Source organism: Labrus mixtus, chromosome 17 (genome assembly GCF_963584025.1).
Source record: "Labrus mixtus chromosome 17, fLabMix1.1, whole genome shotgun sequence".
Taxonomy (NCBI): domain Eukaryota; kingdom Metazoa; phylum Chordata; class Actinopteri; order Labriformes; family Labridae; genus Labrus; species Labrus mixtus.
Window position 1 is genome coordinate 15,223,769 of NC_083628.1, and position 25,907 is coordinate 15,249,675.

General features: G+C 39.5%; 1 protein-coding gene and 1 long non-coding RNA gene across 2 annotated transcripts in view; one reads left to right on the top strand and one right to left on the bottom strand.

The window, feature by feature from the left end:
• Positions 1-291: 291 nt before the first annotated feature.
• Positions 292-619, bottom strand: LOC132991869 (uncharacterized). The gene is made up of 2 exons (XR_009676272.1): positions 501-619; positions 292-469 (listed from the first exon to the last, which is right to left on the bottom strand). It is a non-coding gene; the product is annotated as an uncharacterized LOC132991869 (long non-coding RNA).
• Positions 620-20,162: 19,543 nt separating this feature from the next.
• trabd2a (TraB domain containing 2A) overlaps positions 20,163-25,907 on the top strand; it is a 64,402-nt gene continuing 58,657 nt past the window's right edge. Inside the window, exons 1-2 of the mRNA XM_061061547.1 lie at positions 20,163-20,914; positions 22,166-22,726. Coding sequence (XP_060917530.1) covers positions 20,810-20,914; positions 22,166-22,726 — 666 coding nt within the window. The 5' untranslated portion in view covers positions 20,163-20,809. The remainder of the gene's footprint in view (positions 20,915-22,165; positions 22,727-25,907) is intronic.

Sequence of the window (25,907 nt, forward strand, 5' to 3'; positions counted from 1 at the left end):
CAAGATGGCATGTTAGAAGTGGATTTACCTCAAGTGTTAACAAGTTCAACAACGTTTAGTCTAAAGGAAGAGCTGATGGGGCATTACTGAGATGCCCTGCTGGCTTATGGACAGTCTGCAGTACAAGCATAGGATGTGCAAAAAAAAAAACAACAAACAAAAACAGTGTTTTTAAATGAATAAAATGTGTTACAAATACGCTTTTATACAGGGTAGAACCTCCCATTAAGCCCACTCACATGCTGTCTTTAGAATGGATTTAATGTCAGATATGTTGGCTAAACTGTAGTCTTTTGTTTTTTTTAGTCTTACTGGTGGCTTTAATCAACCAAACGCCAGAAAATTATAATCATAACACTCATTTTTAAAAGCCATAGCTGGGAGAAGGGGAAAAAAAAGAAGTGAAGGAAACTGTACATTAGCTTGTGTAAGAAAATGTTCAGTAGATTGTTTGTTGGGAAAGAAAGGGCTAACCGTTTGAAACGTGGAGAAAGAGACACAAATCACAATCTCATTAGAGCCTGGTTTTTAATTAATATAAAGAAACAACAAATCTTGTTGTTCAAAGTTAGCATCATTTTTAAGTGAGTTATTTAAAGATATAAAGACATTCTCTACTTGTAGTGCCTTCGTTTGGAAGGAAAATCACAAGAATGAATGACACGCCTCTTGTTATAAAGCAGCTTTATTGTGTTCTTTATAAAGAGGAAGACAAACAGTTTAAGGTGATCTTTAAACCACATGACAGAAATCTTCATTCAGAGTGTAATGTGTGGATAGAGTGGGCTTCATGGGGGCTTTTCTCCTCTTCTTTTTTTTTTAACCCATTTTACTCATCATTGTTATATCGTGTAACCTTATTATAATTCATGCCGTGCATTTTTATCTGAATGGCTTATTTATTCTGTTGCAGCGTGTACAGCAGTGTTGTTACATTTTTTGTTGATGATACTAGTATTATTATAACATCACTTGTACTGTTACAATGGATGTGTAGTTACCTGAATACATCACAATACTGTTAAATACTTTGTCTTATGCAACAGAGCGAGAGAGAGAGAGAAGAGGTTCATCTCCACCTAAGATAAAGACACAAACTTTGTGTGTTTTTAGTTTTTTTAACAGTGTCCGCTCAGATGAGGTAACATTTACCTCAGAGCTCTTCTCCTAGAAAGTGATCATGCAAAGAAACGTGTCATGTTTGACATTTTAAGATTTACTCATTTAAGGAAAAAAAAAAAGCACATCTAACACTTTCAATTGATTTGTGATAGCTGGGACCCTTCTAATGATCAAATGTTACCATTGTTTTAGTGACAGAAGTAAAGACTGGGGCCATGCTGGAAAGAAAGCTGTTGGGTATGCAAGTGTTACATTAGAAAAAAAAATTTGGATTTCACATGTGAGCATCTAAAATGTTCCATAAGTGAGACGTGAAACCAGTAGTTTAAAATTGTGCAATATAATGCAATGTAAATTCAGCTGTGGATTTGGGAGGTGACACAGGGCCACCTGTCATTTGCGATCAGCAATTTGAACTGTCGAGCTGTAGTACACAAATCTCTTCAACCGTCCATCCCCATTAGTCATTGGTTTGGTAGGAAACGTGTATGTAATGGAACACATCCACATTTTGGTTGAGCTGTTGAAATCTATATCAGGGATGTTGTTGAAACATTGTTTTTCTTATTTAATAAGTTACCCCCCCCCTCCCCCAAGTCAGCCCCTGCAATATGTTGCCAATAAGACGTGGAGAAGATGACATGAGCACTACAGTTTGCTGTATAGTATTCTGTTAGCTCCAACCCCAAATCTTTCCAGATTCATTTTCATATTTCAGAACAAAATACTTGACGAGTATTTGTCACAGTTTGGGTGTTTTACTAACATACCTTGGCTTGAAAGTAACACCCAGTGTTCCTGTTACTTCGCTGCTAATTGCTTGGTGGGCCAGTTAAAGTGTATTAAAAAGAGATCAATCAAACAACAAGCTGTCGACAGGTCAGAATCCATCACTACATGTGCAGTGTTGTCTGTTTAATTTTATTTTTTACTCCTAGGCAAACCTTTCTCTACATATTTGAAGTAGCAAAATAACCTTCCATTTGCCAAGTTTTATATCGCTTGTATACAAACACATTATGTACATACTTTATGTGACAGTGGTAGAGGAGGTGTGTGGCCATTAAGAATGAGACAATAAAACTTGTGTCTAGTTAGATGGATTTCATATAGTGTCTGTCCAATGAGAACCTAATGATGAAAATGTGCTTCCTACACTGTAAAACTTGGAAATGACATTGTAAATAAAGCTTGTATAAAAGAGGATGCCTTTATTCTTTTTTTTTAATCCAGCATGATGAGCAGTATAAACATGTGTCTAATTGGCTGACACCACACCCATCATGAGAGAGTTATTTTATAAAGGAGGATGTGTATTTAAATAAATGTATGACCTTGTTATGTGGGTAAATGCATTATTTAAATCATTTTAACTTTAATGTGCAAGAATACACATTTTGTTGTCCAAACTATGTATCAAATTAGAATATGAATTGGTGCTAAAAGAGGTTTCTCGCAGTGAAAAACTTGCTAGCTCACATTCTGATTTTTTTATTACCAAGAGGGTCAAATTTGAGCAAACAATTCAGTCCTTACACAGAAGGGAAAAATTGCTATAATGTTCAAACAGCTGGTTGGCTGGCCGAAAAAAAAGAAGAGGGAAGCCAAACTTGATGTAGTTTCTGGCTTACCTCTTCACAAAAGCAACAATAAAACACAAAACCCTAAATGAATACTTCCATCCAAACTGAACAACTGGCCTAATCACATAAAAAACCCAAAGCCCCTAGAATGTAATCAATGTATACCTTTTTTTCAAATGATATACCACACACACACCCACACACACACACACACACACACACACACTCAAAATACAACACCTGGTAAGCCTTGGAGTCATTGGCACCTCTTATCCAGCAGGGGGGAGTGTTCAACCCCAAACCCAAACAATGTACTGACTGCTGAAAGAGAAGCGAAGATGACACTCCTTTGTGCACTTATTCGTCTTGGATAGTCTTTAGAAAACTACAGTTCTGGGGCGCTGGTAGCTTAGTGATTGGTGCCCATGCCCCATTTAAGGAGGCTGCTGTCCTCCGGGCAGGCAGCTCAGGTTCGAATCCGACTGTCCTTTCTCGACATTAAGGGCTTAAATAGCCCCAAAAATACATCTTTAAAAAACTGTCACATGAATGCCTCAGACGTACCCCCGTGCCTTTTTTTTTTTAAATAACATATCTAATGCCAATCAAGTGTCCCTGAGAAGTAAGAAATCAGGTGCTCTGCCCCATCAGAGCCTTCTATTATAAGGAGAGCGTCCACACCTATGTTGCTTGCATCAGGGATGGGTGTATATAACAGAGGCAACTCAAAGTCAAACTCAACTTGGACATTTGCAGGTCAGTCAGAGGAAAGTATAGTTGAACTGGGATAAGATTTGCAACCAAGAAAAGATGCCATACATCCTGCTCAGGCAAATGGACAGGATGGTTATGATGCTGATTAGAACTCTCAACAGCAGCTGTCGATGTTGTGCTTTGCCTCTGGTCACTTCCTGTCAGCACCTGAGTGTCCAATTGGATTTAAAGCTGTTCATTAGCACTTACTGACGCTGGTTCCTCCTCTCTCAACCCTTGCTTGTGTTGTACTTACTCTCTGTGATGTATGTCACTTTGGATAAAAGCGTCTGCTAAAGGAACTGTAGAATTGTAGAACATTATGAATTCCTGCATCACACATTGGCAGTAACTTTACGTGTGGTCTAGTTCAAGTCTGCTCCGTTAAGTCAACAGGATTAAGACTTCAAAGAAATAGAGTAGACAAATTAGGTCAGAGAAAGTCAATGAGTAAATAACATGACAGGCAGACAGTGAGTCATAAACTTGTGAACACAGACAACCAGAAGCACTGACACGATTCCACTAGTGTGGTCCAGACAAAGTTCACAAACTGCTGCTGCTATTCGGAACAATTTCAGTGTTAATATCCTTTAAAAACATCTGCAAGCAACGTCGATAATATTTCATTATATTGTGCGAAATCAGAAAAAAATATTAATCCTAGGACAATTGTCGAAACAAACAGGTTTAATCTTTTATGTAGCATTTAAGTAGCTTAACATTTATCCACCATGAGAAAGCAATCGGTAACAGTGGCAAGAAAAAGGTTCATTTTTAACTGGCAGAAACCTCAAGCGGAACCACACTCATTAGTGAACAGCCATCTGCCTCAACCGGATAAGTACTAATCAGCTCAGCGTTAAAGTTCAAGCACTAAGACTGTTGCATATCAATCATCCATTCATCACTCTCTACACCTTCTTGTCTCTGCCTACCTGCTTCTCTGATAAACCCAATCAGCCAATAATCCCATTGCAACTTTATATCTGTTATCCTCTCTGCTATGTGTCAGTTTTTTATTTCAGTTCCACCATTGAAACCACCAGCTGATTCCACTCCAATCCATCTTACCTTTGTGCTGGTTCAGTTCTACAGATGTCCACCCCTCATCACATCCTGCACCCTTCTTTCACCACCACCATCAGTGGCTAGACTCCATTGGAGGTTCCCTATACGGTCTATTGGCCTCACTACCTTTTTCAAATACATGAAGACATATGGAGGAGGTCTCATTACCCACAGACATTGCACATTCTTCTAAATCTGTAAAACAATGAAGTGTTCACTCCTAATGAAGTCCCTTCTGATTGGTTGACTCTACACATGTAACCATTGAGAAGTAATGTTCAGTTTAAGAGTCTTTGAGAATTTCACACCTCGGTTTCTTACATTTAAAACGGTCTCTGTGACTAGAATACGGTTAAACATGAAAAAATGTGACACAATTCTTGGGGACTTTGGCGACAAAACAAAGATTTTACCGCACATTGTTTCCCCAACCAGAAAACACTGTTTGATGAGAACAGGGATGAGAACATTGTTTTTAATGTCCAAAGAAAATGTTGTCATTGATCCCAGATGTCACCCCCCCCCCTTATTTTTTTGGTTTCTTAGTATTGAAGTAATTACAGGATCAGGCAGAAAAATCAAAGCTAATGCGAGCTGTCATTTCCCTAATGAAAGAGCCTGTTATTATTCCTTCATAACTTAGAGTTTGGCCGACAATATGGGCTTTATGACACTTTCAATTTCCATTTCAATCCGACTGGTGGGAGGCAATGGCAGCAGCCTGATAACACAAGACTCTCATTGATGCACACACATACACATAGATCAGGTGGTGTTTCAATGCTTTGGATTGGAGCCGGACGGATACCTGACCTGAGATTTTAACACGCACACCAAACACATTCAGCCAACACACAGGAAACCTCTCGTGATCATTTTTGGCTTGACTTCAATGAGACCCAGGTGAGAAGTGCACGGGGGAAACCAAAACCTTGTGCTCAGCTTGTGTTGACACAGTCAGAGAGTGAATAAAGAAGAAGAAGCGAGTGGCTCCTTGGATTGTTTTGACCCCCGTATAAGCACCGAGAGCTGAGGGGAGCAGTCTGACTGACAGCCGCAGTGTACAAGAAGCTGTGGTTTATAACAGGCAGAACATGAAAAACAGGCCAAAGCAAGGATGTGATTTTTTTTTGGAGACATAAATCATTTTCAATTCACATTAATATTTATTTATGCCTGACAGTTCTTGGCTTAGTCTCACGCTTGTTATGCTGTAAAAAAAAAAAAAAGTCATCTTATTTAAGGTATGGGTTACGGAGGTCGCTAGAAGAACAAATCGGATTTCTATCTCACATACAAACTGACATTTTTAGGCAGATTCTGAGGAGGGCTGCTTCAGTGAATTACTTTTGATTTAACACAATCAAAGACTTTAGAATGAAGTTCAACAACTTCTGGCTCCATGATTTAGCTTCATTGCTAACTTAATGTCACTTTTAAATCTACCAGTCACTATAAGCAAAGACAATAATAATTTCAAAAAAGCTCATTCTGGTTGAATGTTACGGTTGTTAAGGTGCATGAAGGAACTGATGGACATCTACAAATTCATTTCAATTCATCATAGTTGGTGGACACACATCATAGTTGATTTTACATTAAATGGTAAATGGACTTGAGCTTGTATAGTGTGTTTCTAGTCTTCTGACTACAAAAAACACTTTCACACTGCAAGTCACACCTACCCACTCAAACCCTGATGGCAGAGGTTTCTTTGTCGTGAGACCATCAGAAGTAACTAATCCCATTTATGCGCATTCATACGCTGCCGAGGAAGCAATCTGGGCTTAAATGTCTTGCCCAAGGACACCTCGGACATGCTGCTGTAGGAGCTGGGGATCGAACCCTCGACCTTCCGGTTGAGACGACAACTGTACCAACTGAGCCACAGCCGTGTGATATGTTTGTAAATGCAATAAAATGCAATGCCAGTTTTTCAACACTCTAACCATCTTGACAGACATATTGGGAGAGTATTGTTATTTTTATTTTTTTAGCTAAACCAGACAATGATGATCTACAGGTAGTAGTAAGGTGCAACAAACAAATGCAAAGCTCAAAGTAAAGGACTATTACTAGCAGGTTAATGTGGATGTAAATAATGAATGTTATGGGTTGTTTTCAAGAAAAATCCACATGCCAACCTTCTTTTAATGTGACAGTATTTGCTAACTGTCTCATTTGGCAAGTTGTTTTAAAGGTATACCCGCCTTGATTACAAGTGTTTAAATAGACATTGAATATGTCTATTTCATGAAAACATGGTTTTCTCAAATGAACTTTTCTTCTTTCACTCGTCAATTTGACATGACTTGGTCTACAAAGATTTTAGAAGGCATATATATCCTAAAATTAGGTTATTTAAATCGCACTGTGTCTTTAGGCATTCTGCTTTTTTAAATCAGGAACAGACGCTCAGAGAGCACGATATGACCATGATACATAATGCATGAAAAACATGTATACGATATGAAATAAGTAAATCTATTCACACTATTTATGGATATTTTGTATCTCTGTTTTTACCCTGTTTTTTTTTAACCCCACATTACCGGGGGATTCATCTGTATTTAACAAGCTTCATAAACAGAGAGTATGTGGGCATTTCATTTACCATATGTACAAGTCATCAGGTTCAGGTGCAGCGGATACTGTACATATTTAAACTCACTCTCTCCCTTTAAAACTCACACAGAAACACACACACACACGAAACTGCCCGTACCAGAGGGATGAACGTCTGAGTGATCTCCACGCTGTTTGAGCCAGAGTGAGTCACATCGGGCGCCGTGACCACTAAATCAAAGAGCTGTTTGAACAGCTGCATTCCTTCACACCCCTTCATCCTCTCTCTCTTGCTGTGCAGTAATACTAATACTTCTTTTGCTTCATGTTAACCCCCTCCCCCTCCCCCTCCCCAGTAGTGTTCTGGTTTGATGGAGATCGAGCGTGATGGAAAAAGAGTGCAGAAGTGAGGTAAGCCGTCCTCTGACTGTGGACAGGTGTCTGTTAGAGGATGAGACAGAGAAACTCTGTGAGGCTTCACAGCAGCCACTGGGGCTGATTTATAGACCAATGACAGCCTGAGTGAGTCATTATGGAGCTTTCATTACTTTTCACACATACAGCTGCCCTCCTACACGGTCAAGTACTCGGGGGCCATTAGTTTTAGTGGCAGGCACAGTAATCGAATTTGTATGGACAAAGCCAGTACTGAAACATTTCTTTGAATTGAATTCTGAGGTTTTGCTGACTCTATATACAAAAAGACAGGAAGCATCATGGCTGCTTTCTGAATAGCAGTAAGGTTGATCTACAGTATATGTGTGAAGTGCTTCTTAGCAAAGGGACGTCAGGATCAACACTTCAGAAACTCAAATCTAAGCAAGAGCATTAAGTCCAACTTCTTGTCACACATATCTCAGTACACTTATTTAAAGCCACATTGACCTGACAAGTCCAGATTAACAAAAACAAAAACGTTTGACAACACTTTAAATGAACATCCCAACATTCACCATTAACTAGTCGCTTATTAGCATGCTAATTAGTAGCATACTGGCTGCTTATTAGTGCCTAGTGGGTTAACCCTCATTACCTTCATAATTACTGCTGAGTGATAGTAAATTAGGAAATTGTTGTAATTTACGAGCTTAATCTGCTTGCTTGGTATGACCCTTATAAAGTAAACAAAGCAGATTAAGATCATAATTCATTTTCAACAACTTCCTAACTTACAATAAATAAGCAGTAATTAGGAGGTCAATGAGGCTAAACTCTTAGTTATTGGCCTATTAGCTATATGGTCATATAGAGTAAGGTACTAATAAGTGGTTAAAAATTAAAAACAAGCAGCCAGTATGCTACTTATTAGCATGCTAATAAACAGCTACTTAATGGTGAATATTATAACCTTAGTTTAAAGTGTTACTAAAATCTTATTTCTAATATAAAAGCAAAGAATAAGGCCTGCATTGCTTTTGATAAGTTAAAACAAATCTGCCAATGGGGCAAGCAAAATGTACTTGCTTACTAAATTTGTGAGCATAAGTAATTACGAGACACTCGAAAAGTGTCTTATCTGTCTTGTCTTATTTAAGAGTTAAGTTAATTCTAAAATCAGAATCAGAATCGGGTTTTATTGCCAAGTACATTTACACATACAAGGAATTTGACTTAGTGTATTGGTGCTAAACAATTAACAGGGAAATAAAGCAGAACTAGCAACAACTTAAATAATGCAGTATAAGAAGCTATTACAATATATGAAATAGAATTTAAAATAGAAAATAAAAAGACAAAATGTACAAAAGGTGCAATGTAGGAGCTGTGCAGTGGACTGTGAGAAAAAAAGTCTTAGTGTGTGTAACTACTCACAGAGTGCATGTAAGGAAGATACATTTTTAAAGTCCAGTGGGCGTTAATGTGCCGCATAAAGAACAGTTCAGCATTCACATTACTTTGATGTTTTACTGACTGTGGGGCTGATGAGAGTCTGGGTTATGTGGGAGGAGGGGGGAGGGCAGGGACATTGTTCATCAGGCTGACAGCAGAGGGGAAGAAACTGTTCTTGTGGCGAGAGGTTTTGGTGTTGATGGACCGCAGCCTCTTGCCAGAGGGGAGAGTCTCAAACTGTCCATGTGCGGGGTGAGAGGGATCGGCCATAATCTTACCTGCACGCCTCAGGGTCCTGGAAGTGTGCAGGTTGCAGCCAATCACCTTCTCAGCAGAGCGGATGATGCGTACCAGACTGTGATGGAGGAGGAGAGGATGGACTCAGTGATGGCAGTGTAGAGGTGAACCATCATGGTCTTTGGCAGGTTGAACTTCTTCAGCTGCCGCAGGAAGTACATCTTGACAACCCTGACATCTTGCCCTGATGAAGATTAAGTGGTCTACATTGAAAAAAAGTTTGGTGATGAAGGTTGTTGTGTTTCCTTTGGCTAATATCTATCAAGATTCATGACAGAAATGAAGCATGACAGTGTCTCATCTTTTACTGTGTATAGGTAGAAAGAATGTCAGAAAGAAAGATGAACTTTTAATGAGTCAAGATGTTTTCCTGGCTGATATACAGCTGGAATCAAAAAGCAGATTTAAAAAAAAGAGCCAGGACTATTTCTAGGGATTTATCCATTATACCAATTATTAAACATCTGGATCCAGATGCTCAAAAAGTTTCATCTGGATAAGAATGATCCAGATTTAGGAAATCCTCTGTTTTTCTTTACAGGACCAGGTAATACTTCTTACTTTTATCTCATGTTTTCTAAGAAACACTGAATAGGATCAATCTCATCCAGACACTGATTTTTTTAAGGACAAATCTGGATTACTAAGGCTCTACATGGGACTTCAACAGGGGGCGCCCAAATCCACACAAGCTGAAATATCCAGACAGCTGCTTTTAACTAAATATTTTATAATAAACTTTTTGTGTTTTTTTTTTTTTTTTGTGATGACAAAACAAAAACAACATACATATTCGCTTTTAATAAATTGAATGTTTGGAGATTGGAGGACTGGATCTTTGTCGGGATCCTATCTGATCACTTTTATCTGGTTATATTACTTGGTAACAACTGGGCCCAAAATATAGACTGCTATGACCCCATTCATCTTTTTTTTTTGTTTTGTTGCAATTTCAAATGCAGCTGTGTGTGCAGTTGTTTCTAAAATGATGCTCTTATGATCTATACCAGGGGTTTCCAAACTTTTCAGCTGACCCTCAAAATAAGGGAGCCAGAGACTGCAGGGACCCCCCACTGTTGCTGGACTTGGTTAAGGTAATTACAGTAACTTAGCGCACAGCCACGCACACACACAAGGTGGCCTATCCAAACACGTGTAACACAAAAGAATATAATGGCCTAAAAACCACATGTTTAATTTGTATAATTTTTTACGAGACGCAGAATGTGTGTCATTTCCATGTATAGACTTTGATCTATTAATGGTTATCTGTATAACGCCAATTAATTCCAAAAGCAGTAAAAGCCCTTACTCTTTTTGATATTATCTATAAAGACTACAACATTAATCCATCATAATTGCGAACATTTAGCAAAGTGACAGTGGTAAGGAAAACTTTCTTTAAGAGGCAGAAACCTTGGGCAAACCAGACTCATGATGAACTGTGCTGTGAATGAAAAATGGGATAGAGCACTAAGTAAACATACAAAACATAATGAATAGACACAGCTGCATGCATCTTTATATGCAAAGAGCCGCAGACACCTACAGTGTCGCTATCATGAAAACTTACATTTTCCAAAATTTCTAAAAAAGAAATTATTTTAGTTTCATTTACTGTAATGATATGATTTTATTAAGAGACCGACTGATTAATCGGCCCGTCGATAATATAGGCCGACATTAGCATATCCAGTGACTATATCATATATCATTGGTATTTATGTCAGATATGCACCGATATTACGAGAATTTTTCACTAGTCAAATAGCATTTCATTTGAGTATAATTGTATTAGCCGAGCATTTCGCTTACTGTCTGCCACCAGCAGAGGGTGCTATATGGATTACAACAAGCATTATCATTCTTCAGAGTGTTTGCTGCATGTACATGCGCAGCTACTGTCCAGTTTCTTTATTATTTTACTTTTCCACAAGTGTTTGATTACTGCAATTGAGGGATAAACACAATAAATGTGTGTGTCTATATCTCTCTATCTCTAGAGATCAAACATAGATCAGAGTAAGATATTGGCCAATATATCGTTATCAGATTTTTCTCCCTATTATCGATATCGGTATCACCCCCAAAAATCTCATATCAGTCGGGCCCTTCTTTTATTTTAAATGGAACTACTTTGGAAATATTTTAAATTGGTATATGTACAATTTTAAATAATTTCAAACTTGTATTATTGCTTTTTTGGAAGGCATCTCACAACCCCCCTCTTGGTGGACTTTGGGAATCACTGATCTATAAAATACAATGCTGATGCAGAACAGATATTAAATGCATGATTGATCCAGCTTTTTGACCCTTTATTTACTAAACTGTTCATTGGCCTTAAACACGATCATTTAATAAAAGCATTGATATTGTGGTTTCTAGTATTGCAAGATAAATTCCCCAAAAAGTCAGGCAAGCTTAGACACACAAGGTAACTGTCGGAGGGAAAGTATCAGAACAGTTGACTTGCTGTATAGTAGAAAGAAATGTTTGAGTCCTCTGGCAGGGACAGATAACTGACGCCTCTGTTTAAGCTCATCATCATGAAAACTAATGGTCTGAATACACATGCTCACTGCACATCAGAGAGAAAGAAAGAGACGGAGCGAGTTTCCTCAGAAATGGACTGGAAGTCGAGGGAGGAGTTGGAATGATAATAATAGGAAAGATAATTATTATTTTTTTCTTACCTAACGCTGGCTCTGAGCAATAAACAACTCCCCATCAACTTTTGACCTTAGGCAGAGAAAATCCTTTTGAAAAAGAAACAGGATACATTTAAAAATGAACTCAAATTGTAACAGGATGTACAATGTTGTACACTTTGAGGTCACATTGTAGCTTGTGAAGATAACATTTTGATCACATGTCGTTTGGAGCAAAGTAACAGGAAAACTAATTTGTAATGATTTGAACAGCTTCCTTTGTTCTCCTGCCACTTGGAAAAATGTTGGTATGTCAGTAACAATTAGATTAGAATTAGAAGTAATTCTATTGGTTAAAAAAAATCACATTATGTTAAAAGAAATTGCATTTATTTTAGAATGTTCAGTTAATTAATAAAGGTCTGAAATGAATGTATATTGCACATTGCAGTGAGGGAGCGAGCGAGCGAGTGAGTGAGTGATTTTGAATGAACATTAGTTTGAATAAGATTGGTGTTCATAATTATCCTAATCCTGATTAGTCAATTTAATTTTGGACAAAAATGTCTTTAAAAGTGTTTGAATGACATTTTAACTCAGAGTTATCGTAAGTGTTTGTCATTGTTTGGCTCAGTATATAATACTGGAGTTATATCAACAAATTCTTCAACAAATTGCTGATAATATATATATATATATATATATGAATCATTATCTGGAATGTACTTGGATAGAGATGAAGAGAATGTGAAAATATGCTTCCTAATAAAAAGAGACAAAACAGGAGAGTGGTGGTCGGGCTAGGTAATAAAAGTCCTTTGGATCAAGTATCTGTCTGCCCACAGAGCTGCCCAGACACCCTGGATTCCAGTAAATGCTTTTTACCATGAACACCATTTTTGCTTTGATGCTCTGACTAAGAGCTCAGTCACACAACCACTTCCATCAGCAACTAACCAGGCAGTCGTGCCTTTTCTGCTCGGCGTGTCAATTGATGTTAAAATCACGTTTGTTTTTTTCAAATCAGAAACGATTCATGTTTACAAGAAGCAGATAATTGAACGTGTTGTGAATATCAAAAACAGCAATCATGTGGTTTGTATCCCCCGCTCAAGCTACGAGGTCAACATGTGTAACACTCAGGGAAGTTGAGTAATCCTAAAGGTTTGTTTTCTTATGTTGGGAATCACATGTTAGAAACGATGGGATTACTGTAAACAGCCGACAGAAAAACACCAGTCACATCTATAACTGTAGTCAGGTCGCGTTACGAGTACACACAAAGGAAATCTGTGTGGTTTATTTGATTCGTCTTCCTAAAAACCAGAGAAGACGACACATCTTACATGCTCTTTGTTGACTTTAGTAGTGATGCTGCTAGAGTAACAGTTGGAAAAGCAGTTTATAACCACAACAATGTCTGTGTCCCTTTCGCTCCAAAAACAGGAAATGTGAGGTTACTGCTTACTGCGATTACACAGTCTTGATTTGTCCGCAACATGGCAGTTTTAAACAATAAAAACACAAAAGTCACTGCCACGGCTGTGAGACTCTTAACAAAACTGACTTTATATTCTGTTAGTTTGGCCTAGGAGCCTTTTGTTTTGTAGTGTGAATATGCTTTTCCTTTGTTTTGATGTACAAAGCATTACAAAGTCCAGCAGACAGTCATTTTGAATCTGTTGATTGAACTATCTGTGAAGCAGTCAATGCGTCCAGTCAGACATGTGACTTAAAGCAACAGCTTTAATATCAGATGAACTCCTTCCTCTGTGTCTGCCTCGATAACCTGAACCAACATGTGTACAGAGATAATGCAACTTAATCAAAACAGCCATACTGATGTTAGTCTCAGGCAAAGTTCATATTTTCTTTTTTTTCTGTTCTGGCACAAGTTCTGAAAGAATTTCTTTATTCATCAACATGTATGATTTTTGTTGAAATACAGCACATCATGTTGAAAGACATGCCCAGTTGGATGCAATGAAGATGGTACAGTCATAATTTCTGATTATTGAAGAGTCTCAGATTTATTGAATTTTTAAATGGATTGGACATAGCCAACAGGAAGTCAACCGTCTGTACGTGGACTGTCTTAAAAACTAATTGACGACATTGTGATTGTCGTCTTTTTTTGTCCCAGCAGTACTTTAAAATTTGGAGGTCAATGGAATAAATAAGCTGAAGTGTTGCTGTGGCAGCAGCTTGTCAATCACGATGTATCCATGGCCTCTAGTAGTCTATACCCATCAGATAGCTAATATTACGATCATCGTGCTCTCTTGAAGAAGACCTGAAGTTAGCCATTATGATCATAAAGTCATCAAGAAAATGTTCAGGGTAATCTTTTCATTAGCTTACTTACAATCTGCACCTTTTTTCCCCAACCAGCCGAGTTGCCCCCTGCTGGTCATTGGGTGTATTGCAGGTTCATGCCACTTCTGCATTGGCTTTACTTTCATACTCAGAGGCTACGTCAACATCTAGTCTGAGGTTAAATCAGAACATCAGTGCTTTATGAGGCTATAGACAGCACATGGTTAGCTCTGTTAGCATAATGTCTGCGAGTAAAGGGAAACAATATCAAGAGCAATAGGTAAAGGTTTTTAATCCTATCACACCTCTACAACTCTCTGCAATGCACACATATCTTGGTTATTTAATATGTGCAGCAATAAGACAGGCTACATAGCTAACCTTTTTTTTTGCCTGATTAAGTTATCTTACCTCTGGCTTTACATACGGTTCAAAATGTGACAATACGGCTAAAAAAGGGCTACAACACAAGTTCAGCAAAACCACTAATTAGGAACTTTGTCCACATGCACAAACGGAATTTGCATGCAACTTTTGACAATCTCATAATTGCAGTTTTCCTGCATCTGTCTCGTTTTTTTTCTACAATTTCTTAAGATATGTGGATTGATCCCCTCCAACAACCCGTAGTTACCTATGCAAGTATGGAGACAGTCATACTCCGAATACAGTAAGGCATATGGTCCCAACACACACACACACACACACACACACACACACACACACGCACGCACACACACACACACACACACACACACACACAGTATTGCGGATACCACTGCCAGGTCTTTAAAATCTGAGTTTAATGTGCTGTGAAGGAAGTGGACCATGGTTGATATGACTGACCATCTGTAAATGGACTGAGTCACATGAATTTAAACTGTTACTGGAAGACTTACACAGCTTCTCTCCTCTCTCTCTTTCCCTTCCTGCCCTTCTATCCTCTCTTCTTCTTCATCTTCATCTTCTTCTTTCTCTTCTTTTCTTCTCTAATCATGTGTAAAATGAGTGGACACATCTGGCCAGCAGTCTTTTTTCTTTTTTTTTTGCAGAAAGTTATGTCTTCTCTGGTATTTATTCTGGATTATAAAAACACCAGAAATGTGTGAGCGAAGTGTGCACACATACAAATCCTGTAGAGTATTGCAAGCAATCTGGAAGCACTTGCAAAACCTGCGTACAAACACAGGTCCTTTTGTTTATAGGAATTCATGTTTTTCCAACTTTACTTTGGGCTTATACAATCGGAAACGGAGATTATGTTTGGATTTACTTAGAAAAATATCTGGATTTTACTGTATAACAAATACATATTAGTCATTATATTCTCATTTGAGTTTACTCCATAATAAACACAGTACCTGATAGGATCAAACACATCCACCTCCCCAGTCTATATAAAACGAAACATATGTGCTCATTTCCATATTGTGAAATCCTTTTGAAGACTTTGTCTAAAGAGGGAGAATCAGAGGTTTACTCGGGTACCCTTCAGAAGAGCGCAGCGCTGTTTGATCCTCACAAACAGAGACACTTTAAAGTGGAAATGTACAGATGTGCCATAGTATCAGTATTGACAGGAGGTCACTGAAGTCCAGGACCGGCTTCAAACAGATTCCCTTTCATAAAATGAAAGAGCTGCATAAAAATGTCTCTTGATTTGTCTCGTTTTACGCGATGTGTAGGCCGTTGGAAATACAGAAACAGGTAAAATAAAATGCATGAATGCATGAATGAAAAGTATTTCTTTATGACTGCCTGTTTGACACATTTGTAAAAGTAAATCATCAATCTTTTAAACAGTATAATGTACAATCATGGGCCTTTATTTCTAAACTAAATTACTAATTTGGATTCAAAATAAACTCGACAAAGGCTACATCAAAGACAGAATGAATATCTTAAAGGCCTGAAGCGGTATCTTATGAGAGAGAATGATGTTTACCTGAATATCAGTAAGGCTGTGAGTTAGTCATATAAGGCACAATCTAAGGCAGTGGTTCTCAACTCGTCTAGCCTCAGGACCCACAACCTTCCTCTGTGAAAAAAATTCTGATATTTTAAATCGGGCAAACATGTGACAGAAGCAAAAAAGTGATTCTGAAAAAATGTTAAAGGAAGAATAGACAGGGACGGCAGGCAGGCTCACCCCCTTGCCTATAAAAGTTGTTTAATTGAGGGACTAGAGAAAAGAAGAATAACATACTGTACTGCTTATTTGAGTGTCACATAAGCGTTTCTAGATCACGGCCATTTTGTGTAAATTTACATGCGGTGTGAAGAAACGAACATAATAAAGATTGCAAGCATGAGCATGCTGACACAACAATGCAGCGCGAGTTGTTTTGGGTTTCATGCTGGTGCTCAAGGGGCGACATCTGCTGGATCAAAAAAATCGCATATTCTTCCTTTAAGAAACGCTGCACAGACTCTTTTACACACATTTTTTTTTTTCCCGGGCACATATTCGCGACCCGCTGAAAAATGGCTCCGCGACCCACCTCTGGGTCCCGACCCACCAGTTGAGAACCACTGATCTAAGATGTGCCAATATCCAGTGTAACATTTCTGCCTTGAGTGTGTGATATTCCTTTTATACAAAGGTTGTACAAGCATGTATTTATACAAGTTACAAGGCACGATGGACCTGGGCTGACCCCATTAAACACAAGCGTTTTCCTGCAATCTTGTAACTCTGTATTTACATTGTTTAAGACTCTGCTGACAGTTGCGTTGATCTCCCGTTAGATTCAGAGCTACTAGCTTGATCAATAAAGACAGTGTATACACATAGTTTAAAGTCCCAGTGATGTTGTGCTCTGTATCAGCACCCACCGAAGGCCTCTTGTCTAATTAAAATTGTTTGGTCGGAACTAACTGTTGTGTAAAAGTTGTTATAAAGACCTTAATCTCCTCGTCAGCGCATCATGTTTGAGTATGATGTGGGTTCAGAGTCATGAAAACATTTTACTCTGCCATGTGACCCGTTAATGTGCCAGTTAGTAGATTCCTTGCTCAGACTTATGACCCCTCCACTTCCTCCTGAGCCCCCCCCCCCCCCTCCACCATTCAGTTTTCGTTAAAAGCTAAAAATATGTGGTTTTGAAACCCAGCAGCAACAAACAAGGTCTTACCTCCAACATGTGTGACGCTACACAGAGCTGAAAAGGATGACGTATGTCAGATGAGTATTTATGTAAAAGATCCTCTGTGGGCTAAGTGGGGAGATAATGGAAATAAAAAACAGGTGTGTGCTTGTATGTGTGTGTGTGTGTGTGTGTGTGTGTGTGTGTGTGTGTCTTTGTGCACACACTTCCCCGACCTTTTCCGACATTAAAGAGGAAGCTGCTGCAGGTGTTCTTTTTACATTTCTACAGATGCACAACATAAACACTGATCAGCATACAAACCCATGCACATCTAAGTCCCCCTTCATCCTATCCCATCAGGCCGTATTTTTTTTAGACCTCTTTTATTGTGAGTTGTCAACAGCTTGAATCAATTAACTTCAGACAGAATGTAATTTTAAGCAGGTTGCATTATGGATGATTGACATTTTCTTTAACGCTTTTACAACAACATGACAAATGTATATATTTCCAGGGCTTTTGCTGCTCTTTCTGCTCTATTTTATGCCCAAAGTGTGATTTCTTTTTCCGCTCTTGTAATGAAAATAGTGTAAACAGTGAAGACTCGGAGCAGTTGTAATTAAATGGGGCTTACATTTTTTTGGAAGTATGTTCCTTAACACCACTGAAAAAAAAAGACACTGTGAGCCAGATCCCATCATGTCTTCAGATCAATGCATGTTGGAGCGACACCAACCAATCTTCACAAAGTCTGTTTTTGTTATTGTGTCTCTCAGATGCCTCTTGTCTCGTGCTTTTCCTTTCTTCTCTGTGTTTTGGCTTCCATCCTTCCTTCCATTCGGTATGAGGAAAAAATAACTTTGAATGGTAGGAGATCGGCTTGGTGTGATGTTGTTGAAGCCTGGACTGGTTACGGCAGAGTTGGACAAAAATGTTCAAGACTGAGAGGAGACATTTAAAGCTGATCATAATAACTTTCGCCACTAGGCGGAGCTTTGGCAGAATCACATGATTGATCCAAGTAAGATGGACAAAACTGCAGGGTTGGAACTTGGTACATGAAGTTAACTAGGCCTACTAACTGTAGATATGTAGCCTATTTCTATGTATAACGGGGCTTTAGATGTTGATATGCGCAGTGTAAACGTATGCTTTACTAACCTGTATTTCTTTACATTTTACCTGCTTTCATTCAATTTTCTAATTTTCGCAGTCAATGGGTTTCTGCAGTTATGACATCTTCATCGTATGGCAGCCGGCCTCATCCTTGTTCTTCCCGGATTATTTATTTGACTGCAAACATCAATCTACAGAGAAGCCACCCCAAGCCATTCCTCGCGAAGACAACCCGTTTTGTATTTACTCAAGACGTCTGACAACACCAACATGTGTCCGCTGCCCCCGTGTGATCCAGCACACTGACGGCAGGATTCAGAGCATAGAGTAGGAGCGCGTAGATCGGTCTGCGGCGTGATTTCAATCCATTCACTGAATATCTCACCTCAAATTCTCAACGATTTAAAAAAAAGTTAAAGTTAAAGATTTGCTTAAAAATGATCTCTGATATTGGTCTTTCTAAGGTGGTTTTCGAGTTTCACATTATCTATTTTTATATTTTTGTGTTGCTGTTTTGTAGGCCTACTCATACATTTTGTGTTATGCAGAAGTGTCATTGGCATAGACTTTATCACATAATGTAAAAAAATATAAAAAAATAAAGTCTAGTTGTGTTAATGAATCCTCTCTCCATAATTTCCCATAACTTTCCATTGGGCTCTTACACTACTTTATTTGTGTGACCACCATTTATGGATATGCATATTGTTTTTATTTCTTACTGGGAATGGTATTTGTGTGTAACTTGAGTGTCCTCTGCTCGGGCCCCTACAGACTTGAGTGGTGTGCCCAGTGTATCCTTGTCCGTCTGCTCTATCCTGTCTTTGTGGTAAGTTGATTTGTAATTAGCTCTGCTGAAATACATTTAAAATATTATTTTATTAAAGTGCTACTCATTTGAATGGTAGACTTTATTAACGAGTAAGCATATTTATGCATTTAACAGCAAACACTTTTTTTTGTGTTGCTGATATTGATTTGTTATAGGACATAGTCTATACCTAACCCAATTTAAGCTCTAGGCCTAAATAAAATAATGTGCTTTGCTAGCTGAATCGTAGCTTACTAAACAGTTCAAAATGATTTGTTTTGTGTTTACAGTGGTTGCTGTAAAAAGACCATTTATACTTAATAAGAAAAAATCTTATTTTGTTATAATAAACGGCCGGTTGGGCCTAAAGGCAAAGAGTGATCTAATACAATGAGATAGTCAACAAGTCTAGGGCGTCCATGTCTGTGCTCGGATATTACGCAGAGCAAATTGGTGTTATTGCGGGTTTTCTTGTGTTAATGCCGCCAGTTTGTGAGCCATTATCTGACCGGGTCGTAATCTACCCACGGGATCTCTGCTGGCACCTAGATTACCAATAAGGTTCCTGCAGAGTTACATCAAAACAGGCCTACTTAAAACTCTAAATTAGTTCATGATTGCGTGAATTTACACCAGGGCGACAGACCTGAACTAATCGAGCTTTTCGTCCGACGTTTATCCCTGGTTATTGTAAATCTTGTTTGCCCAAGAGGTCTGCAGGCTACACACCTTGTTTATTGACATTGCTGATGGGAATGGAGACATTACATGTCGCGGGCGGGGGGATGTTTAGTCAGATTACTGCTGTGTGTGTGTGTGTGTGTGTGTGTGTGTGTGTGTGTGTGTGTCTGTAGGTAGGGGAGAGAGGGGGAGGTGGGGTCGGCCCGGGAGGGAGGGGTATGCAGGCGACCCAGGGGGTAGGTAGAGTTGCCGGACGGAGATGCTCGCACACACACGCCGGAGAGCGAGAGAGAGAGAGGGAGAGAGGGAGAGAGAGAGAGAGTGAGTTGCAGAAACAAACACACTCGGCAGGCAGGCTGAGCGGTGTGTGTGCAGAGAGCTCTTCGTTGTAGGACTACAAACAACAAATTGTCGGTGCAATTTACTCATTCACACACATTTATATTTAGCAACCAAACGAGAAGGACGTTTGGCTTCAGGTGCGTTCACGCTGCGCGGACCTGTTGATTCTTCTTTTTTTTTGCTTTGGGGCTACAAACCCCTCAAACTTTTGTAGAAACTCGCGCAAAACTTTTTTTTTTTTTTTTTTGGGGGGGGGGGGGGAGGCAATGCAAGTGGAGGAAATGTGAGGAAAAGCAGGGTGATGTGACCCTGTGTAAACTCTTAATGACCACCTCTCTCTTCACCCGAACACGCGTGAAACAGCAGCAGCGCGTCCACGTCCAGGCTCCAGCCAGCATGACTCTGTCCGGCGCGTCGTCGGATACTTGTCAGCTCGTTTCACGCGACCGCATGGAGCCGGAGCTGTGGATATAACTGAACTTCACTCATGCTTTCACGGTAATAGTGGCTGCAACACGTTGGGGGAAAAAAAAAAACACAAACAAAAGCCAGCACGCACACTTTTGGAGAGAGGGAGCTACGATGCGGGGCACTTTGGGCGCTTTCATTCACTCCTGCGTGCTCCTCCTGGTCCGAGCAGACCAGTGGAGGTTAAAGGACACCGCCAACTGCGAGCTGAACATGAAAGTAAGTCAGTAGAAAGTACAAATAAACGACTCATTTACACTGCTTTACTTGTATCAAATCCTAGCTCTTAACCTGACTTCTTAAATCTGTCACTTAGTTTATTTTGTTTCCAATGTCAACATCTTTTTTTCCCCTCTTTCATGCTTTTTTACAAACGTTTCTCCACCAGACTCCAGATTTTTTTTGGGGCATTTAAGGGTCTGAACTGTCTTAAAAAAATAGTGTTGGAATAGTTAACTCTTTAATCCAATAAATGTGGAAAAAAAAGTCACTGAAGAGGACCAAAACCAACAAGAGGTTCAGATAACAATCACGTCATTATGATTGTTTATAATGATAAAACAATGATATTATAATGAAGGATAAATGAACGAGTTCACTGTACTTACTGACCTTTTTCTGTGCGTTGGATTTGTGTAAAAGGCAGGTTGATATGAAGGTCCGTACAGGTGTGTTTTTGCAAAAAAAGAAATCCCATAATTTCAATTTATCCTCTGTCTGTTTTATTGCATTTTATACCACATATAACTTCATTTATGAAGCACCTTTAAAATAAATGGGTTTCCAAAGTGCTTTGACATAATGTACAGTCGAAAGTAACATTAGAACAAAGCAGAGAAACCCTAAAGAATCCAAACAGCATCCCATCTTGGTTGACAACCGTTCAGTGACTCATTCAACTTTTCAGATATGCTCTTTAAACTCTCAAACAAACAATTTTTTTTCGGGCCTGATCCACGAGACACAGGAAGCACAAACATTCAGCGTGCTGTCTGACAATCACTGACATGTGTATTGTTGGTTTGGCACTTGGGTTCTAAGTGACCTGTTAATAAGTCATTACCAGTCTGTTAGGAGGTCGGTCTAATAAACAGCCTCTCGTAGACAAGGTGGTGGATTTGCTTCTTGGTGCCAGACAGGCTCAGTGTTGATAATTGAATAATCAAGACAATGGCATCACTTTATTTTATATGGAGACTGTGGCTGTAGTTTGATTATGTCTTCAATTTTATGTGTTTTGATCTGACTTGTTTATACTGTTTTCTGAAATGTTACGTCAAACTTTTAACTGTGTTATAATCATTAATATTCACTTTACTAATTCTACAATGTGAGGAGTTTTACGTCAATGGAAGTCCACTGAAAAGTTTTCTACTTTAAAAAAGCCTTAATCTTACAATCAGAAAACAGAAACCGATCAGTAAATACTTGAAATATTTTGATGTTAATCTTCTTTCATCTTCTCCTCAGCAAACAGACCTGAACTCCTTCCTGTGGACTATCAAACGGGACCCTCCCTCATATTTCTACGGTACAATCCATGTTCCCTACACGCGTGTTTGGGACTTCATCCCTGAAAACTCCAAGCAGGCCTTCCAGGAGAGCAACATCGTCTACTTTGAACTGGACCTGACGGACCCTTACACCATCTCGGCCCTGACCAGCTGCCAGCTGCTTCCTCAGGGCGAGAACCTGCAGGACGTCCTGCCCAGGGATATCTATCGGAGACTAAAGAGACACCTGGAGTACGTCAAGCTCATGATGCCCTCGTGGATGACCCCAGATCAGAGAGGGAAAGGACTCTACGCGGACTACCTCTTCAACGCCATCGCTGGAAACTGGGAAAGGAAGCGGCCCGTGTGGGTGATGCTGATGGTGAACTCGCTAACGGAGGCTGATATAAAGACGCGAGGGGTGCCGGTGCTGGACTTGTACCTGGCCCAGGAGGCGGAAAGGATGAGGAAGAGGACGGGGGCTGTGGAGAAAGTGGAGGAACAGTGTCATCCGCTCAACGGGCTCAACTTCTCACAAGTAAGTTTGAAAAGTGTACTGAGTATATTCAGGTTAGCAGCCTACTTTTGAATAGTGTGTTCAGAAGATTTTGCAGTCTTTGAGTAGCCTTATAAAGATGAACACTATACTGTGTCTCGTGGCTGTGCTGGAAAAAAACAGAACACTCACAGGCCCTGATTTTGACTCACATTTCAGCTGAGAGTGTAAGCGCTGTAAGGGCTGTCCCTCTTCGAATCCTCCGGACCAGTGACGGACTTTGAATGCAAAAAAGCCCTCTCCACGAGCGAATTATGTTTTCTCACTTTCCTTGTCCATAGTTCACAGAAAAATGTGTGTGGTTAAAAGGCAGTCTGGCCACAGAACGCATAAACAAAGCTAGCATGGACAGCCAAGGGTGGAACATTTCAAACAAGTTGGTCTGAAAGAAGCCATCGCATTGCGCTACTGGCTTTTGCGGTTATTTTCTGGCACGTTTGTAGAGCTGTTTGTATTTTTGATAGGATATCATCAGACATTTACATTGATGATTTTCCTGACTGTGCTTTGTTAAACTGTAAAAACATGGAACACAAATGCATACTAGCGGTGTAGCTCTAATTCTTTAATGGTGATTTTTGTTTCTAGCTAGGGTGTCACAGTAATGTATTAAATTTCTCCTTTATTTTTAAGATTTATTTTTGGGGCTTTTTGTCTTTATTTGGACAAGGCAGTGGATAGGAAATCAGGATCAAATCAACCATTGGCTTTGCAACATTCTGCTTCCGACACTTATTCTGTCTAAAGCGTGCATCCATTTTTTTGGCTTATAGTTTTAACTGTGAGTACGTGATGTAGCTGGTGTTGTTATCCCTCAACAGAGGCCTTTAGTTTGATAGTGTTTCCTCATTTCCCAGGGCTTTTCCAAGTGGAGGAAGGTGTGCTGTTAATAATCAGCTGTACAAACATTCAGCCGTGCTCCACCGTGCTCTGCGTTATTAAAGAAAAATGGATCCTAATGACTCAAATCTGAAATCGCCAGAAAGAAAAAAAAGGGACCTTGTTCCTCAAACCTGCACACTAAAGTCCCCCTGTCTGCCCGCCTGTCTGTCCGTCTGTGGCCCTCAGTGACCTTTTAGTATTACAAACATCTCTCAAAGGCAGCAGTCACTATGAAATCATGTTGCCTATTATTGAGGAATTTTCTGCTAATGCTGGTCAGGAGCTAAGGGGATTACACTTGACCATTTACCTTAACACCCAGAAGCTCAAAGTGTTGTTATTTTAAAGCAGGCCTACCTGGCCCCTCAGACTTTAAGTCTCGGAAGCCACCCAGCAGCACTTTTATGAGCATTCACTCGAGCCAGAAGAACAGGGGGAGTTAAAAAGGAATGACAATATTGACGTGTTGATATACAAAGAGTATGATTAACAGTTAATCAAATATATCTCTGGCAGAGATGAGGTGATTTACTTCAGCTTTTCAGTTATGAAGTTATTGTTTCTCACATCCTCATTCATCTTGTTTTTGGCAGATCAAACATGTAACGTGTTACTTTAAATAAGCATGAGTGTTTCTGACGAGGCTGTTGTCACCATGCTACACAAGCATTTGAATATTTGGAGTTACATCTTCGATTCTTAAATTCTGAACACCAGATAGACAAACCCACACTGTCTGGTGTCCAGTTTATCCATGTGTGCCCATATTCATATGGATAAACCCTTTTGCTAGTTAAACGGGGCATAAACTGGGCCAGTTGCAGGACAGTCTCCTGTGTGCTTTGGGGATAACATGACCAAACCAACCCAATCTGTGGCATCTGTCATTCCATTAAAAGGCAGTCGCGGCTTCATGTGTGTAAGCTCAATGCTAGCTTTAAGTCAAAGGCCTTGTGTGTGGTTTTGCCTCTATCAGACATAGTGGCATCAGAGAGATCTTTTTGTTGGGCCAGGGCCTGGTCAGCCTGGAGCATTTGGTCTTGGCTCTAGCAGGAATTCAGTAAAAGATCCCTGAGGTGAAAGCAGGGGAGTGAGTGATCGTCCTCTCTCATCACCAGAACGACCATACAATGGAGTAAGGAGCCCAATGATATCAGGAGACAGAAGAGTTCCACTTGTCTCCCAACCCTCCTCTCCCACTAATAGCTAAATTTGACTTCAGTTGAGAAAGTACATATTGATTTATGACTGATGAGTTATTGAGCCGACTGTGTGAAGCATAGGGTTTGTAATGGTCATATATCTAGGTTTACGTTCCAAAATGTTGCCGTTGTTATCAACCATAAAGCATGATAAACTGAAAGTACAAAACAAGGAGCCAATTGAGGTTCTTGTGACGCCCCAGTTGTCCAACAGCCCAACATAGAGCAACAGTTTTTAAAGTATTGTACATAAGCTACCTCTAATTGAATTCACATAGCCACCAAAGGCATTGCATGGCCACTTATCCTACCGTAGAAGTACAAATCACACCACACCATATCAAATTTCGACACATCACACAATTGTTTTTGGCAGTAATTGGTTTATTGAATGACTGTGCTGTTTATATATGGCTACTTCTTGTTTTGAAAGACAGTGGGTGGCTGAAGCTGGATTTGTCAACGGGGCTATAAAGAAAGAAACCTCCCATCATCACAGCTTTCATTGAATTAGGTCCACAAAACCTCCATAAAACCCAACAATGACTTCTAGTGTCCTGGAAACCACCCGTACCCCGACACTGCACACAGATTGGCACTCCGTAATTTCCACACGCAGTTTCATTCTAATCAACGGCAGCTTGATGGACGCCTTCACCCTGCTGGCTTGTGGCAGCCCGTTTGATATTTCTGTAAACATTTCTTTCACAGTTTAGCAGCGTAGTTGAAAAGGGCAATTCCATTTAAAGCCCTTTTAGCTCAACTCAACTGTGAGATGTGGAGATAGAGTGTGATGAGTGAGATACACTCTTGGTGAAACAATACTCCCGCCTCAGCGCGCCACTGATGACTGAGAGTTCTGTTTAATCAGGCTACAGCTAGACAACCATATTTATTTATACTCCTTAATAGTCTCTGTAATGTTTTCACTGGCTATTTACATCTGGCATGAAACTGAACATATTGGAAAGGGAAAGAAAAATAGACGCTGAAACATTGCTTTTTATTGAAAAATATCCCAATGCTTTTATTTAAGGAGTGATGTCCTACCTGGATACTTGTTTTTATTTGTTAGGATG